Here is a 20,000-nt window from a genome sequence, read left to right on the forward strand (position 1 = left end):
TTTTTTTTATTGAAATGGGAATACTGACGATATTATTCATTTCCGGAAAGGTATTGGAGAAAATTATAGAAAAAACATAAACACACATATTTACAGTATATATATATATATATATATATATATATATATATATATATAATATATATAATATATATATTATACAGTATATATATACATATATATATAATATATAAATATATATATATATAATATATATATATATATATATAGTTAGTTAGTTAGTTAGAATTAGTTAGTTTGTATGTGCTTGTGCATAAAGATCTTTTAATATTTAATTTCACTTCAATTTCTTGCTATGGTCATTTTTCGATTTTCTCTCTCTCGTTTGCACCCACCCCCCCTAAAAAAAAAAAGTTGAACAAGTAAAGTTGTAAAGAGTTCGATTGTCTTCCCTACGTATGCAAATAAGATTACCCTATCACTTACCTTTTCCGCATCGGAATTGAAAACCAATAATTTTGGATATCTCTAGACTCTGTCGACTCCGAAAAAAATTTCCTTTTATTGTTTTTCCTTTGTGTCTCTCTCGGATTAAAAGTTGCAATTTGTGTTTAGCAGTCTTTTTATTTTGTGTTTTTTTTATTTGTTAGCCTACATATGTACATACATTCTTTGATTTATTCATTCATTCATTATTATTTTTGATAGAAAATTGGTCATAAACAATTAACTATCCTATTCATTCATTCATTCATTATTTTCTATAGAAAATTGGTCATACAATTGACTATCCTATTCATTCATTAATTTTTTTTTATAGAAAGTTAATCATAAACAATTGCCTTTCTTATTCATTCATTCATTATTTTCTATAGAAAATTGGTCATAAACAGTTGACTATCCTAATCATTCATTCATTTATTGATTATTCTATATATAGAATTGGTCATAAACAATGGAACATTATATTCATTCATTCATATGTTTTTATAGAAAATCCATCATAAAGAATTGACTACCATATTCATTCATTTATTCATTCATTATATTTTATAAAAATTTGGTCATAAATAATTGACTACCTCATTCATTCATTCATTCATTATTTTTATAGAAAATTGGTCATAAATAATTGACTACCCAATTTATTCATTCATAGATTCATTCATTCATTCAATATTTTGTATAGGAAATTGGTCATAAATAATTAACCATCCTATTCATTCGTTAATTTATTTATTATTATTATAGAAACTGTTTCATAAATAATTGACTACCTTATTCATTCATTCACTCATATATTCATTATTTTTCTATAAAAAATGGGTCATAAATAACTGACTATCCTATTCATTCATTCATTCATTCATTATTTTTTTATAGAAAATGGGTCATAAATAACTGTCTACCCTATACATTCATTCATTCATTATATTTTATAGGAAATTTGTCGTAGATAACTGACTACCCTATTCATTCATTCATTCATTATTTTTTATAGAAAATGGGCCATAAATAATTGACTACCCTGTTAATTCATTGATTAATTGATTGATTCATTCATTCATTATTTTTTATAGATACTGGTTCATAAATAATTGACAACCCTATTTATTCATTCATTGTGTTTTATAGAAAATTGGGCATATATAACTGAATACCCTATTCATTCCTCATTCATCATTTTTATAGAAAATTGTCCATAGATAATTGACTATCGTATTCATTCATTCATTTTTTGTAGAAAATGGGGCATAAACAATTGACTACCCTATAAATCTAGGAGAAAATCAAATCTCTCTCTCTCTCTCTCTCTCTCTCTCTCTCTCTCTCTCTCTCTCTCTCTCTCTCTCTAGATTCTAGAAAGCTGTATGTGAAATAAAGACAAAGAGGGAGAGAGACAGAACATATATATTTCCTCGTTTCTCTAGAAAAATATGATACTGCCTTTGCTCTTGTACTAAGTAGCAAAACATCTCGGGGGCTGGTTAATTATATTGAAAACAGATGGTCAGTTAAAAGTAAAATCGCCATTTAATAGAAAAATAAAAAACAAGATGTACGTTAAATTGAAGGTGAAAATGATTAACCCATTGTAAATTATTATCATTATTATTGTCGATGTTGTTGATGATTTTGTGGAGAGATTTTCTTTATGGGTGTTATTGAATATATTTGATGTTTCTGAGGTAATTATTTTACATATAGAGTCCTCTCCATGGGTCTTATTATATTGTCTTTACGGGAAGACAATGATATAACATGCTCTACTCGAGAGGCTACTTATTTGCTCTGAGGTTTCTGCTCACTATTTGGGGGTCCTCATTAGAGAGTAAAAAAATAAAATCGGTAACGTCCCTGACTAGTGATCGCCAGATTGCGGTCCTAGTCCCGCTCAAACTCGTTAGTTCCTTTCGTCGCTACAACCTCACCATCCTTGTGAGCTAATGTTGGGGCGTTTCGGGGAACCTATAGGTCTACCTGTTGAGTCATCAACAGCCATTGCCTGGCCCTCCCTTGGTCGTAGCTTGGATGGAGACGGTGCTTGGGTACTGATCATATGTATATATGGTCAGTTTCTAGGGCATTGTCCTACTTGTTAGGGAAATGTCATTGTCCTTTGCCCCTGCCATGTTTCTAGCTGATATTTACCACTCCCCTTCACTGTGTTTAAAGTACTTGTTAGCAACCCTTGTAAGGACGAGACGATGTGGTTGGAGATATCCAAGCAGAGGTGGTTTCATTCCGATATTAGCTGCCCAAAGTTTGTGTCTTCTGTAATTATAATGGTGCAAATCATGTGCAACAAATATGCAAAATGTGGGTTTGGATATCCGAAGGAAAGTCTTGATCACTCCTTTTATGTGCACTTATGGGCCATAAACACCTCTTAATATCGAATTATCTCTGCCTCGGGATCAGAGTTACTGGAACAAGAGAGACATCATCCTCTATAACGGTGCACACGAGCTCTTAAATGTCCTTCACTGTTCCTATTATGTAATAAGGTAGTGTCTTTTCTAGACTCTGCGTCGACGCCTTCATGTAAACAGAAAATCATAACCACAGTAGCTGCCGCTTATGAGTCCTGGCAAAACCTACATATCTCCAGAGGGAGGTGTGGACTGGTTCACCTACTTGACTCTTGTTTCTAATATGTTGTCCAACATTCTAACAGACAAAATTTCCTACAATGTTGTCGATAGGTATCCGGTTGTTAACTGTAAAGTTTTTAGCTTTATTGTCAATATGTAGATAGATAGACAGTTGGTTGTGTGGATGCCCCTTTATTCTATGCTGCTACTCTGTACAATACAGATTTGACCTACTCTTGTCTATCTCTTCTTGCCTCTCCCTCTCATCTTACACTGCCATTCATCTTTTCGAACCAGGTGAATTATCATCATCTCTTTAAACAGTATTTCCCAACAATGGCTAGAATTACCCCCATTGAGGTAAATTTGCCTTCAACGGAAATAGCGGGAACCTTCAGGCCGTATTCAAAGAGGCAAAACCCGCATTTATTGCCGCCACCCTCACATACATCCTGTTATTATTATTATTATTATTATTATTATTATTATTATTATTATTATTATTATTATTAGGTAATCTACAACCATAGCTGGATAAGTAGGATGCTAGAAGCCCAAGGGCTCCAACAGGGAAAATAGCCTAGTGAGGAAAGGAAACAAATAAATAAGTATACTACAAGAGAAGGAATGAACAATTGAAATAAAATATTTTAAGAATAGTAACAACATTAAAATAGATCTTTCATATATAAACTAAAAACTTAAAAAAATAAATGTAACTAGTGGGAGAGAAATAAGATAGAAGTGTGCCCTAGTGTACCCTTAACCTAGAGAACTCTACCCCAAGATAGTAGAAGACTGTATTTTCGAGGTAAAACCCAAAATATTTGAGAATCCTTATCTTAAGGGTTACAACCACCACTTACATGTAATAGAGCCCTTGTAAGGCAGCCGTGCAAGTGAGGACTGCAGTGCCCCCGCGGTGAAAGTGAGTACTTCTTAACACCAAGCTCAGTTCGGAAGTCCTGGACATGGCCCTCGAAGGAATGATTTCGTTTGCCGACATGTCGGTGTGACTCATGCCACTCGCCATGATAATGGCATGGTGAGACTGGGGTGTCCCTTGGGTTAACAGCTGCGAGTGCTGGGGAGGTAACTGTATGGAGGAAAACAAAGTGATTTAGTTCGAAGACTGGCATGGTAGTATCACTTTTGCTCAATGTAAAGTCTAAATAAGTTGTGTCATTGATAGCGGTACATGAAACCATATAGGCTGCATATTATTATGAGCAATTTGCGTTCATACTTTGAGAAGCACAAAAGAATGTGTAAATGTATTGTGTATACAAACAAATTAATCATCATCTCCTCCTACGCCTGTAGACGCGTAGGGATAGAGCCTCAAACAAAGAAATTAGTATATGATTAAAATATAACACAAAAAGTCATTGTGTTTTGGTGGATATTATGTATCTTGCTTTGGGAAATTTTTTGATTATGTAATTTCATTGTGACGAAACCACGGAAGTGTATGTAACTGAAACAAGTTAAGTAATTTGTATATGGATGTAAAAACAAAGGATATTTTGCATCTGTGTATGCACATATTTTAGTATTTATGAGGAAAACAGAAAATGTAATTGTGGGAAAAGATGATAGGTTATGTAGCTGTTGGAAATAGTGAAAAAATAGCACTGGGGAAAGACTTGATAATGTCTGAATGTTGAAAAGAGAGATTTCATAATTTAAAACTGAATTAGCGTTACTTAAAAAAAAAAAACACACAACGATGTCCATGTAATTATAGAAAAAAAGTATAGAAAATAAGAGTTGAATTCAAGTTTTGAACAAGGCCATATAAAATCTGAAGACCTTTTAAGATGAAACAAATAATTCTTGAAATTGGTCCTTATCAATCCCTGTTAAATTTTTGACATTAATAGATATATCTTTTTGTACTTATATCCTGTACATGTAAGTACAGTAAGCAGTAAGTCTTAGAAAAATCTAAAATGGCCAAAGCTCCAGCTCTATCGATATCTGTACCTGAAGCTGATAAAAAGTCAATTTCTAAATTCTGTTCTAAAGTGTAAAGTGGCACACACATACACACACACATTATATATATATATATATATATATATATATATATATATATATATTATATATATATATATATATATATGAAATATATATATATATATATATATATATATATATATATATATATATGTGTGTGTGTGTGTGTGTGTGTGTGTGTGTGTGTGTGTGTGTGTGTATTCGTGCATGTATGTGTGCGTGTGTGTATATTAGCTTCCGTGAATGAATTGTCCTACTTGGTTACATGAAAAAAAATATTACTCAACAAACAACAATTTCTTATGAAGATTAAATTCCGGATAAAAACCTGCTGTTTTAGTATAATGAAACTGGACCCAGACGCCATTTATCGCCATGACATGGTTGCCGACGACTACTAATCGCTCTGTTACGTGAAGGCAGTTAAGAGTCGGTGGAAGGCAAGTGTGTGTGTGTATGCATGTACGTATTTGTGCATGTGTGTGTGCGTGCTTCAATGAGTGGTCCAATGGTCACATAAGAAATGTAGATCTTTTCTTTTGTTTTTAGTGCAGGATATGAAATTTAGAATTAAAAATGATTGTTCTTAGTAGATGTGTATCTTTCGTATGAGCTTTTCTTTATTAGAAAACGTAAAATTAATTACATATTTTATTTTTCATTTTAATTTTTAGATTTATTTTCATATCTTTTCTTAATGCCGCTTTCATATTATGAACTGAGGCCTTCAAAAGGAAGATGGATTCTATTTTTAGGTTTAAAGTTATTACAGTAAGAAAAATCGAATGATTTTCTCCCAGTATCAGTGACGTATTTTTTATTAATAATGTTTATATGATTAAAACTAATATCTATATCTGTATGTTAACGCATATTTGAGTGTATATATATATATATATATATATATATATATATATATATATATATATATGTGTGTGTGTGTATATATACATATATATAATTATATATTTATATATATATGTATACATACATATAATTATATATATATATATATATATATATATGTTTGTGTGTAGTTTGTGTATGTATGTATATATATGTATATGTCTAGAGAGTATTTACATGTAAAAAAAAAAGAGTGAGGGTAGAAGATGTATATCTAACTATTAATTCAACTGAAGCATAACGAAGGAATACTTCGCCAGGCTCTTCTACTTACAAGGAAAGGCAAAGCAAAATGTTTATTTGATAGTTTACCTTATCTCCATTGATATACCAATGGAGGTCAGGTGGTGGCCTAGCATCTGGCGACGTGCAGTTGGCTGATAACACTTGACCAGGGGACCATTGCAGACGCGTCACGCTGACCGATGGCGGACGATCTGGGACCTCTGGAAAAATGGGGAGAATGAAAGTCATGGATGAACTGAAAGAAAATTCATCGTGTATTCACATGTTTTCATAGGATTTTAGCTTTTTTTGTGTATATGTATTGTAATAAGTACTGTAGGACAAGGGAAATCATCATCATCATCTCCTACGCCTATTGACGCAAAGGAATCTTCGTCCCCCACAGCAAACAGTCCTTTGGAGACTTGACTTAGTTCTCTAGGACAAGGAAAATACAGTCCAAATATTTACAGAACTCTTACAAGAAATAGATTGACTTTCTGAATGTTTTATTTATCTATCAGCCCGACCATACTGTGTAAAGATTAAACGAAGGTAACTATTTGATCTGCGAAAATTGACGTGTAAAGAACTTAAAAAATTACTAAAGGGTTAATTGATTACGAAATTTAAACCAGGCAAACTAAATTGGGGAATTTATCTACGACTCGTTCAATTCTATGGATGGCATCTCGGCAAGTTTCAAAGAAGTCCATCTCCAAATTTTGTGAGTAGCCATTATTATTACTATTGCTATTATTATTATTTGCTAAGCTACAACCCTAGTTGGAAAAGCAAGATGCCATAAGCCCAGGGGCCCCAACAGGGAAAATAGCCTAGTGAGGAAAGGAAACTAGGAAAAATAAAATATTTTAAGAATAGTAACATTAAACTAAATATTTCCTAAATAAACTATAAAAACTTTCAACAAAACAAGAGGGAAAGAAATTAGATAGAATAGTGTACCCGAGTGCACCCTCAAGCAAGAGAACTCTAACCCAAGACAGTGGAAGACCATGGTACAGAGGCTATGGCACTACCCAAGACGTTGGACGAACAAACAAACGTAATTGTGGAATAATTCTTGGGCGGAAATTATACGCAGGTTACGAAATTAATTTGCAAATTTGTAAATTTCATCATTATTCTAGTTTAATCTAGAAAATTTCCATTGGGCAACACTAACACAACGAGTCCGGAGGTCGAATCTTGGGTATTTGGGACTGTTTCCAGACATGTATATGGTTGTCTCCTTTACCTAAGCTAGTAGTTAGTTGACTGTGGTTTGTTGAAGCCATGAAGGAGAAGGGCATATGACTAGAGAACTAGATTCCATTTCTTTTAGCGAGGCAGATTTGCACCGACTCGTAGCGGTGCCCTTTTTGCTCGGAAAAGTTTCCTGATCGCTGATTGGTTGGACAAGATAATTCTAACCAATCAGCGATCAGGAAACTTTTCCGAGCAAAAAGGGCACCGCTGCGAGTCGGTGCAAATCTGTCTCGCTAAAAGAAATGGACTATAGATTCGTTTATAAGAGCTGGAAGGTTAACGGATGCTGGACTATGTACTCTTATCGGAAAATGTATCAGTTGAGATCGTATTAGTAAGGTTTGCGGGCTTGATCCAAGTCTGATGATTTCCCTTAGCATATTTTATCTGGCAAAGTTTGGGTGACCGACCCCACGCTGAAAACATTAGAAAATAGTAGGTCTGCAACTCCATTATATCTTTTTCCTCTAATTGTTACATCAAGATTCTATGTCCCCAAATGTCCGTTTCCTTTTGAAAAGGCGTTAAGGCATTTAAGAGGTTTCTTGTCTTGTGCTCTTTTCTCCTTATCCTAGCATTCACAATACAAATTTCTTGCTAGATGTTATCTAGCTTATGTTATCCGATCGATGCACTTTTTTCCCACAAAGACCACTTATGGCTCGTACGCTGCATGAGTTCGATGGGCTTGCCATCCGTTAATTCATTTATATACTGTATAATTAGGTACCAATATCTGGTTGGGTGAAGACAAGGGCGTAAGGTTAACAAATAGCTTTACCCCTATGGACATCCTGATGATGAAGTATACTGTATGTCTGAGGCCTTTGTTCTGCAGTGGACTGATGACGGCTAGTGATGATGATATATGTATATATATATATATATATATATATATATATATATATATATATATATTATTTATATATATTTATGTATATATATACATACATATGTGTATCTCTCTCTCTCTCTCTCTCTCTCTCTCTCTCTCTCTCTCTCTCTCTCTCTCTCTCTCTCTCTATATATATATATATATATATATATATATATACATGTGTGTGTGTTCAGTGAATATATATATATATATATATATATATATATGAATATATATATATATATATATATATATATATATATATGTGTGTGTGTGTGTGTGTACAATGAATATATTATATATATATATATATATATATATATATATATATATATATATATATATATATATATTTTAAACAAACTTCTCGATTATCTCATCTATAAAAAATATGTTAATTTACATTTAAATTTTGCTCCACACATTCCTATGCAATTCAGGGTTTATGTTCGTTAAATCACAATCAATAAAATCTTCTTATTGTGCCATTACTACGTTGTATAAATGTTAGACATCTTAGCTCGCCTTGATATCTGACGAAACCGTGGGCCCACCCGTACGGGACGATATAAGAACAAATCCCATGGCTTAAAACTCCACCCAGCAGTATGCCAGTCACCGTGACGGTAGAGAATTCAGCTGCCAAGTGCACCTTGTTCAGGTGCCCTTCCCCTCAATCAGATTTAGTCCGTGTATTATGGAGAATGATAGTGGATTAGGTGATAGATTAAGTGCTTTACATGGGTAATGTAATCAAGTACCCAGTCTTAGAGTATATTTTCCACAAGCATTGTAAGCGAAGCGCCTTCATGGATTTGACAAGTGTCTTCTTCCGTGTTATGATATATAACTTATGGAAGATATCGTAGCTTTGTTGTGTGGTCTCATGAGGCGTTTGTAAGTAGTTTTAGGTACACCAGTTTGGCTAACTTACACCTTAGGGAAATGAGAAACATACGCGGAATTTTTTTATCAGGTTTCATATGATGAATGGAGTTTCATGATAATTTCATACAGTAAACGTTGCTATGTTAAATACTCTCTCTCTCTCTCTCTCTCTCTCTCTCTCTCTCTCTCTCTCTCTCTCTCTCTCTCTCTCTCTCTCTCTCTCTCTCTCTCTCTCTCTCTCTCTACTGGATTTTTTTGAAAAAAAAGACGTTAGTGTGTGAATATTGGATAGAAAAAAGTAGATATATTTTCATGATTTAAATCGCGTCGGTTAAGAGCCCCAAGATGCGAATTTATCTGAATTATGCAAAATTTTAATGCGCTGCATGAAAGTATTGCACAGAAAATTTGGCAGAGATGTTTTTCAGTTACTTCTTTGTTAGTTTTCCATATACAATTGTTCAACTATCTGAAACACTTGGCATGCATAATACACACGGACACATACTATGATATATATGTATATATATATATATATATATTCAAATAAGCCATATATATTTTTGATACATTAATGTCTGGATATATATATATATATATATATATATATATATATATGTATATATTTATTTATATGTATATATATATATATATATATATATATATATAAATATGTGTGCGTGTATGTTTTTTTAATAAACTCAGTGAATTATTATTCCCTGGGTTATCTAAATAAAAAAATATTTTTGCTCCTCCCACATTAGTAGCTTATAGGTTTTTAACACGCAGTATTTTGAATGACAGTGTCCTAGTTTCTATTTCTTCTAATTTGTTAATGTCACGTTATTAATATCTTTGACGAAATATGTATATATGGTCATTCTCAAGGCACTGTCCTACTCGATAGGGCGATGTCACTGTCCCTTGACCCTGCCATTCATGAGCGGCCTTTAAACCTTTAATAGACATCCAAAGAATACTCTGAAAAATTGAGTTTGACGGGAAAATAATAACAATAATAACAATCTTTTTGGATTATCAAAGGCGATGGGAGATGAAGTTTTACAATTCTTGCAACTGGCAGGAAGAGAAATAGAAAGTAAAATGAACGTTGACAGATCGTTTGTAAAATTATTCTCACTGAGAGAGAGAGAGAGAGAGAGAGAGAGAGAGGAGAGAGAGAGAGAGAGAGAGAGGAGAGAGAGAGAGAGAGAGAGAGAGAGAGAGAGATACTTGTCTAAAGGGATTGGAGGCAGTGAACGATAAAGTTGGGTAATTAAGTAAATTTGGAAACGCAGTCAATGAAGCAAAAACATACACACACACACACACACACACACACACACACACACACACATATATATATATATATATATATATATATATATATATGTGTGTGTATATATATATATATATATATATATATATATATATATATATATATTTACATACATATACCAAAGGCACTTCCCCCAATTTTGGGTGGTAGCCGACATCAACAATGAAACAAAACAAAAAGGGGACCTCTACTCTCTACGTTCCTTCAGCCTAACCAGGGACTCAACCGAGTTCAGCTGGTACTGCTAGGTTGCCACAGCCCAACCTCCCACATTATCCACCACAGATGAAGCTTCATAATGCTGAATCCCCTACTGCTGCTACCTCTTCGGTCATCTAAGGCACCGGAGGAAGCAGCAGGGCCTACTGGAACTGCGTCACAATCGCTCGCCATTCATTCCTATTTCTAGCACGCTCTCTTGCCTCTCTCACATCTATCCTCCTATCACCCAGAGCTGTGTATATATATATATATATATATATATATATATGTGTGTATATATATATATATATATATATATATATATATATATATATATATATATATATATATGTATAATTTATATATATGCTTAGATAGACAGAAAGAGTAACATAAGTAGTGCTGAAGTACTCCAAAGATAATTTTATGCATAGTTTTCTTAAGTTTTATCTAAGTAGATACCTAGTGACGTGTATTCATTAACAAAGATTATACTTGCTGAAGCGAACCAGAGATAAAAATAGCATTGCCCAACCTTCCCTCACACGTTATATTTCACCTATCGCCGCTTGACATCGAGCGAGAAAGCAAGGAGGGAAAAAAACAACATACTTGGAATTTGCATGCATATTGGTTTGCATATCTCCCCTCTTACAGAGTTTAAAGCCCTTTCTAGTCCCCCCCGCTCCGAAAGGAGTGCATGTAATCAATACACCAGTTTGCTTACATCTTGTCGTCATGAATTCATAATTATCTGCCGATATTAGAAATATGTTTTTCAAGTTGCTTAGGTTAATTGCTTTTGTGGAGTTCCTGTGAGGATTCGCTGTATAAATAAATACTCTTTCAGGTCTTTCTTTTGATGTTCAGTGTGATCCAAGGTCTCTTGCACCAGCCCTCTACAGTTTGTTGGAGGGTTAAAGGACTTTCTATTGAGGTTGGTTTTCTTTTGATGTTTATTGTGATCAGTTTTCGCTTGCACCAGCTCTGTATAGCTTGTTGGAGGACTGAAGAATTTCTGAGATTGGCTTTCTTTGGATGTTTATTGTGATCCATTGTCGTTTGCACCAGCCCTGTATAGTTTGGAGGGTTAAAAAACTTTCTAATGAGATTGGCTTTCTTTTGAAATTTTTTTTGTGATCAATTGTCGCTTGCACCAGCCCAGTATAGTTTGTTGGAGGGATCAAGAACTTTCTATTGAGATTGGCTCTCTCTTAATGTTTATTGTGATCCATTGTCGCTTGCACCAGCCCAGTGTAGTTTGTTGGAGGGATAAATGACTTTCTATTGAGATTGGCTCTCTTTTAATGTTTATTGTGATCCAATGTCGCTTGCACCAGCCCTGTTGAAGAGATAAAGAACTTTCTATTGAGATTGACATTCTTTTGATGTTTATTGTGAAAAATTGTCGCTTGCACCAGCCCTGTATAGTTTGCTGGAGGGAACAAGAACTTTCTATTCTTTTAGATTTCGTCAGTGTCGTCTTCTGTATTGGAATATTCGTGGTCTTCATGCAAATATCCAAGACCATACAGTTGCGTCCAGACAGTATGATATTCTTTTGTGCTCAGAAACTTTTGTTTCTAATATGAGGCACTCATCTGAGATCCTTATAACTGGTTTTAAGAAGCCAATAATGTTGAAACGTGATGCCATCCCTAGGGCCAGGGGAATGGTGGTGTATATTAGGACCGAGTACCCTGCTTCTCATAAGTTTTGCTATCAATGTGGGTGTCATGAGATTCAGGTAATAAAAGTTTGTGGCAGGCATAACAACTTTTATTTGTGTTCGATCTACCGGAATCCAGACATGGATGATTCTATCTTCGATTGTCTTCTTACCATTATGGCTAAGATACAAGAAGATGATAGAAAGGCTTTTTTTGTCTTTGTTGGTGATTTTAATGCTCACCATAGGGAGTGGTTAAGTTCTATCTCTCCTACCGATCGCCATGGCTTAAGAGCTTTAGACTTTGCTTCTGAATCAGGCTTTGAGCAAATCATAAATGAAGCTACTCACAGGTCTGGTAATTCCTTGGACCTCGTATACACTGACTCCCCAGGCATTATAACTAGTAAGGTTGGTTCTCCAGTCGGGACATGTGATCATGCCTTGATTTCATTAGTAGTGAAGACTGAGCAGCCTGTCCCTGATATATCATACTTTTGTAAAATTTATATGAAATTCCAAGCAGACTGGAATGGGATTTTGCGTGATCTTTTGTGCTTGAATTGGTCACAATTATATAGTAGTGTAGATCCTGTTGTCCCTTTGAATGAGAATCTAGTCAACATAATTGATAGGCGTATCCCCCTCTCGTGTGCTAAAGTGTCGAGTGAAGGACAAACCGTGGTTCAATGATGATTGTAGACGTGCTTATTTGGAGAAGCAGGAGGCCTATCATCTTTGGAAGGATAACAGATCAGATTTGACCTAGAACAACTATACTCAGCTTCGAGCTTGTGCTCAGAGAGTTTATGCCTCAACTGAAAAGGAGTACAATTTAACCATTAAAGAAACCCTTTCTGGTAAAACTCAGGAACATAAATGTTGGTCTACCCTTAAATCTGCACTCTTTGGTGTAGATGCAACAGTTCCTCCTTTACTTAAACGAGATGGCTCAGTCACTCACTGTCCAAAGGAAAAGGCAACCCTTTTGGCTGATGTTTTTGACAGTGAACAGAGTAATAAAAAACTTGAACTTCCTCAATCCTGTTTTCCTGAGGCTAAACCAACTAGTTTAGCTTTTCGATCTCGTGAGATTAAAGCTCTGTTGATGGACCTTGATGCTTATGGAGGTGTAGACCCAAATGGTATTTTTCCTTTTTTTTTTTTTTTTTTTTTTTATAAAGACAGCAGATTTCTTAGCTCCAAATTTATCTGTTATTTTGCGCAAGTTAGCAAGAAGAGGAGCTTTTAGCACTTGTTGGAGAATTGGTAATGTTATTCCTCTATGTAAATGTGTTTGTGGTAGCTCAAGTCCCACTGATTACCGCCCAATTTCCATAACTCCCATATTATCTAAAGTTTTTGAACGTCTTCTGGCAAAACGTCTTAATAGGTTTACTGAAGGTAATCATCTATTCCCTAGTTTGCAATTTGGATTTCGTAAAGGCCTTGGAGCATGTGATGCCCTTCTTACAATCTCCAATGCTGTACAGAAATCCCTTGATTGTGGTCAGGAAGTTCGTATGATTGGCCTTGATTTTAGTGCTGCCTTTGACCGTGTTAATCGTGAGGCCCTTGTTTTCATACTCAAACAGTTGGGAGTGGGTGGGTCGTTTCTTAGCATTATTATTGATTTTTTACGTAATAGATCTCAGAGTTATTATTGATGGGCACCATAGTGAGTATAGGAATGTGATATCCGGTGTTCCACAGGGTAGTGTTCTTGGCCCATTACTTTTCATACTATATACACATGACATGTGGTTTGACCTAGAAAAAAAGCTTGTTGCATATGCAGATGATGCTACTCTCTGCATCAATTCCATCCCCTGAATGTAAATCTGGGGTTGGTGAATCCCTTAATAGAGATTTAACTAAAATTAGTGCATGGTGGAAATTATGGGGTATGAAGTTGAATCCTAACAAAACTCAAAGTATGATTGTAAGTAGGTCAAAGACGGTGGCTCCTCAACATCCAGATCTCAGTGTTGATAATGTTTCTTTAAATTTGTATGACTTTTAAAATTTTAGGTGTGATGCTCGACAGCAAATTTACTTTTGAGAAACACATTAGGTCTGTGTCTTCTTCAATTGCACAAAAAATTGGCTTATTGAGAAAGTCTTACAAGATTTTCGGTGATCAATCTATTCTGAAGAAGAGTTTTAATTCTTTCATTGTACCTTGTTTTAAGTATTGTTCTCCTGTCTGGTGTTCGGCTGCTGATTCTCATCTTAATTTGTTGGACAGAGACTTACGGTCTATTAAATTTCTTATTCCTGATCTAGATATTAATCTTTGGCACCATCGTTCAATTAGTTCATTATGCATGTTGCATAAGATTTTTCATAACTCTGACCATCCTTTACATTCAAAGCTCCCTGGACAATTCTATCCTGTGCGTAAAACTAGGCAGGCAGTTAATTTTAATAGCCAGGTCTCTCCATCATGAGACTCAATACTACACAGTATTCTAGAAGTTTTATTCCAGCTGTTACTAAGTTGTGGAATGATCCTCCTAATCGGGTAGTTGAATCAGTAGAACTTCAAAAGTTCAAAGTTGGAGCAAATGTTTTTATGTCGACCAGGCTGACATGAGTCTTTTTATAGTTTATATATGACATATCTGGTCTTGACGTTGTTAATAGTTTATATAGGACATATCTGTTTTGACGTTGTTACTGTTTTTAGAATGATTTATTGTTAATTTATTCTCATCACTTATTTATTTCCTTATTTCCTTTCCTCACCGGGCTATTTTTACCTATTGGAGCCCTTGGGCTTAAAGCATCTTGCTTTTCGAACCAGGGTTGTAGCTTGGCTAGTAATAATAATAATAATAGTAATAATGATAATAATGATAATAATAATAATAATAATAATAACAATAATTGTGATCAATTGTCGCTTGCACCAGCCCTGTATAGTTTGTTGGAAGGAACAAGAACTTTCTATTGAGATTGGCTTTCTTTTGATGTTTATTGTGATCAATTGTCGCTTGCACCAGCCTTGTATAGTGTGCTGGAAGGTTAAAAGACTTTCTTTTATATCTTTGTTTAGAGGTTTAAAGAAATGGAATTCCCACTAACTATCACCGAGAGTCTTAACGACTTTTCTCTCCTAATCTGAATGCAATAAGACTTTGGAGTCTTATCATGCTACCGCCAATGTAACGAGTGTTTATGTTCTTTCATTTCTTTTCCCTTCTTGTCTTTCACTGAAGAAAATATCAGATATAATGAATATGTAATTAGGTCACGAGGATGCAAACTTTTCCACATATAACTTTTACCAGGTCGATTTTATATCAACATTTTTCATAATTGCGTAGATTTTACAGAAATGATTACATAATCATTTAATTTGGGAAATATGATCTCTAGTACATGGTCTTTAGAACTGGAGTTTAACGAAAGATCGAAAGAAAGCAAGTCAGACAATGGCTAGGTTAAGTAAAATTTTGAAATCAAATCGCCTGAAATTACATATAAAAATCAGGCTATATATCAGTTTTGTGAGATCTGTGTTACTGCATGGACATGAGTCATGGTATGACAATGAAACAATCTCCAATAGATTTAGTCGTTTTGAGAACAAAGCCCTCAGAAGAATATTGGGAGTTGAAAGACAAGATATGATTAGAAAAGAAACTATAAGAGAGATTACTCGAGTCCCATTTGGGGATGAGATCATGGTAAGTGGTTGGTGGAGATTAGTTCAACAAACATTTAACTGGGCTCTAATAGGCACAAGAAGAGTTGGAAGTCCCAGGCTTACATGGCTGAGGAGTATGAAACGTGAAGTGGGAGTTGATGAATGGAGAAGTATTGAATTAAAAGCTCAAGATAGAAACAAATGGCGAAATCTATCCGAAGCCCTTTGCGTCAGTGGGCGTAGGAGATGATGATGATGATAATTTCTGTGACTGCAAACTCAGTAAGATCGAATAAATGATTAGAGAACACTGGTAAAAAACTTGAATTTGACCGGAAATTCTCTATAAAAAATAGACTTTTCTCGGTAGTATTTTAGTAAAATGTAGGTGGCCGTAATTTTACCCTACTTTGTTATGATCGTTTTCAGGTTGGTGACCGTAATATCATTCCTTGACGTCAATATATCCGTTTTTAAAACGTTAAATGCCTGTCTACATTTATTACCAAGGTTTTTACCGTTTTTTTACGGAAATTTCTTACCAACAAGATAAGGTATTTTTAAAGCATATATTTCAAGACTTGAGAAAAAATTAACAGGTTTTACATCCATATCTATTTAATTTTAAGCTTAGGTAAGTTGATGTCATGTATTTTTTATGAGTTTAGTGGTGAATTTACGGTATATTAAAAGTAGTTTTGACCTGACAGTTTTTAAGTATTTTACCTACTTTGTCTGCATTGTTTTCTCACAAGGTAGCTCCATATTCTCCTTCACTATATATCTACTCACAGTTTTGAATTCCAGTTAAGTAGTAAAGTACTGTATATATTTCTTGATTATTATATAGATTTTATAACTAAATTAGTCTGCAGCCTAAAGTTTTGAAGAGGTAAAAACATTGGTTTTTATTTACAATGAAATGGAATTAGTGACTGTTGTGTGGCTATATAGTTATTCATGCGAGATCTATTTTGTCCTTTCCACATCCGACTTTCTTGTCTTCTCTTTTCAGTAATATAGATATCTGTCCACTTACCTCCTCATACTCTTCCAAGTCTTGGAAGTGTTTTATTTTCTTCAGTAACCTTTTCTTCAGCTTGATATCCCCATTGTCTATCTCTGTATTTCCAGAATGTCACGCCAACATGTGCTCCCTTTGTGTATGCCTTGTCCCAATGGTTTCCACCTCCCATGGTCTTAATCTACCTTTTGCTTTTTATTCAAACTTTGTTTCCATTTCCCTGCGTTTATATAGTTGATAATATTATATATTAGGCATTGCTTGTCTGGTATAATACTTTGAATTTTCTGTAATATATGTTTTATTTCAAATAAACCTGCTGAAATTCATGTACTATTCATTCTTTAGTAGTAGGTTGGCCAGGGCATCAGCCACCTGTTGAGATACTAATGCTAGAGAGTTATTACATTGGATCCTTCTCTCTGGTTACGGTTCTTTACCTTTGCCTACACATACACCGAATAGTCTAGCCTATTCTTTTCAGTTTCTCCTCTATCCTCATACACCTGACAACACTTAAGATTACCAAACAATTTTTCTTCATCCAAGGGGTTAGCTACTGTACTGCAATTGTTTAGTGCCTACTTTCTTCTTGGTAAGGAAGAGACTATTTAGCTTTGGTAAGCAGCTCTTCTAGGAGAAGAACACTCCAAAATCAAACCATTGTTCTCTAGTCTTGGGTAGTGCCATAGCCTCTGTACCATGGTCTTCCACTGTCTTGGGTTAGAGTTCTCTTGCTTGAGTGTACACTCGGGCACACTATTTTGTCTTATTTCTCTTCCTCTTGTTTTGTTAAAGTATTTATAGTTTATATAGGAAATATTTATTTTAATGTTACTGTTTTTAAAATATTTAATTTTTCCTTGTTTTCTTTCCTTACTCGGCTATTTTCCCTGTTGGGGCCCCTGGGCTTATAGTATCTTGCTTTTCCAACTAGGGTTGTAGCTTTGCAATTAATAATAATAATAATGATAATAATAGTGAACCTATTCTAAAGAAGCTATCACTTCCGATCATCGAGAAGCATAGATGCACATCCATGCTTACAAGAATTTTTCTTTTTCATGTTGGTGATCAGCAAGTCATCAAGTTACATGCTGATCATCATTCTGGTCCCCGATGCAGTGGATATCATTCACATCGCCACCACCACCACCATCATCATCATCATCATCATCATCATCTTTCACCCCGTAATGATATCCATGGCCAATCACCATGGGAATCTCTTTGCGAAAAACAAATTCTTGTGCGAACTTTGGCGAAAGCGTAAAATGAAAAAGTGTAACTAACTTCACTCATGACTGAGTCTGAGAGGCGTCTCTGTTCTCTTGTAAAACTTTTTCGATTGCTCAGAGAGAGAGAGAGAGAGAGAGAGAGAGAGAGAGAGAGAGAGAGAGAGAGAGACTGCTGTGCGACGCATACGGAATTGCAAAGAGGAAAGTAGGAATTGCAAAAGGCAGTTATTTCCGGACGTTAGGAATTGTAGTTGCACAGGTCAATGAATTTGAAATGAGGAAGTCTTTGAATCGTGATGGAGAAAATTACTTTGAAAAGTGTCATTACTCACTAAACATATATTTTGATGTATCATTTACTCCTGTCGTGGGAATTAGAAGTTTTGAGATGTGTCCAGTGCCTCTTTTTATTCCATAGTTAAAGGCATCAATTTGCTGCAACAAGTAACATTTATGTATGTTTGAATCTTCTATGCGAGAAATTTGCATGAAATTTTGAAAATTAAAAGAGAACAATAGGTAGAATCTTTTTCATTTGAAAACTTGAGTAATTACCGAGAAAGTTGTAAAGAGTTGGGGGCATGTTGCAACCAATTAGACGAAAAGCACAATATTAGGTTATTACAAAATATTTGACCTCAAACAGGCTGTCAATTAGAAAATATTTGACGTCAAACAGCTGTCAATTAGAAAATATTTGACCTCAAACAGCTGTCAATTAGATAATATTTGACCTCAAACAGGCTATCAATTAGAAAATATTTGACCTCAAACAGGCTGTCAATTAGAAAATATTTGACATCAAACAGGCTGTCAATTAGAAAATATTTGACCTCAAACAGGCTGTCAATTAGAAAATATTTGACATCAAACAGCTGTCAATTAGAAAATATTTGACCTCAAACAGGCTGTCATTTGTATTTAATAAGAGTTAGAGCAATTCAAATTAACCATGAGCAAAGAGAACTAGAATAAATTTTTAGGCTTTTAATCGAATACACGTAAGTCTGTCTTCATGTCAACTAGCTTAATATAGGCATAGTAATTTTAGTAATCTTGAAGCGTTTTAAACGTTATAAAGGCTATCTGAGCCAAGATGTGGCTGTAATTTTTGTTTTGTAGAAGCGTATTATACGTTATAGATGCTGTATGAGCAATGATCTGTCAGTTATTTTTGTTTTCTGTAAGTTTTTTAAACGTTGTGGATACTATCTGGACAAAGAGCTGGCAGTAATTATATGGAAGATTATATGCTATCAGATAAATCATTGTTACAACCGTACAAGAACTGGCTTAAATGAAAATAGAAATGTCGTGTAAATTAACATCGACCATGGACAAATTAAGAGAATGTTTACCTTGAACTATTTTTTATGAACCTAAAGTGCAATGGGGTAGAAGGACAAGCTGTTTTAATTAACCACTACCATAAGGAAGTTAATTACCAAGCGCTGCTGTCTTTATTTTCGTTCATCTTTACCCATCTTTTTATCATCTTAATTTAATTAATTCACTTATATATTGTTGGTAACTGAAAGCAGCCGTGTCTCCCCATTTTTATGAAATTCTGTTCATGTTCTTATTTGTCTTCTTATTCATTCTTTGATTTTTGAAGCGTTGCTAAAATATACTTTTCG

The 20,000-nt window shown here is 34.4% G+C and overlaps 1 protein-coding gene across 1 annotated transcript in view; it reads right to left on the minus strand.

The window, feature by feature from the left end:
- LOC137622490 (junctional adhesion molecule 2A-like) overlaps positions 1-20,000 on the minus strand; it is a 452,367-nt gene that overhangs the window by 2,900 nt on the left and 429,467 nt on the right. Inside the window, exons 5-6 of the mRNA XM_068353097.1 lie at positions 6,294-6,427; positions 3,923-4,152 (exon numbers count right to left, since the gene is read on the minus strand). Coding sequence (XP_068209198.1) covers positions 3,923-4,152; positions 6,294-6,427 — 364 coding nt within the window. The remainder of the gene's footprint in view (positions 1-3,922; positions 4,153-6,293; positions 6,428-20,000) is intronic.

Source organism: Palaemon carinicauda, chromosome 2 (genome assembly GCF_036898095.1).
Source record: "Palaemon carinicauda isolate YSFRI2023 chromosome 2, ASM3689809v2, whole genome shotgun sequence".
NCBI lineage: Eukaryota > Metazoa > Arthropoda > Malacostraca > Decapoda > Palaemonidae > Palaemon > Palaemon carinicauda.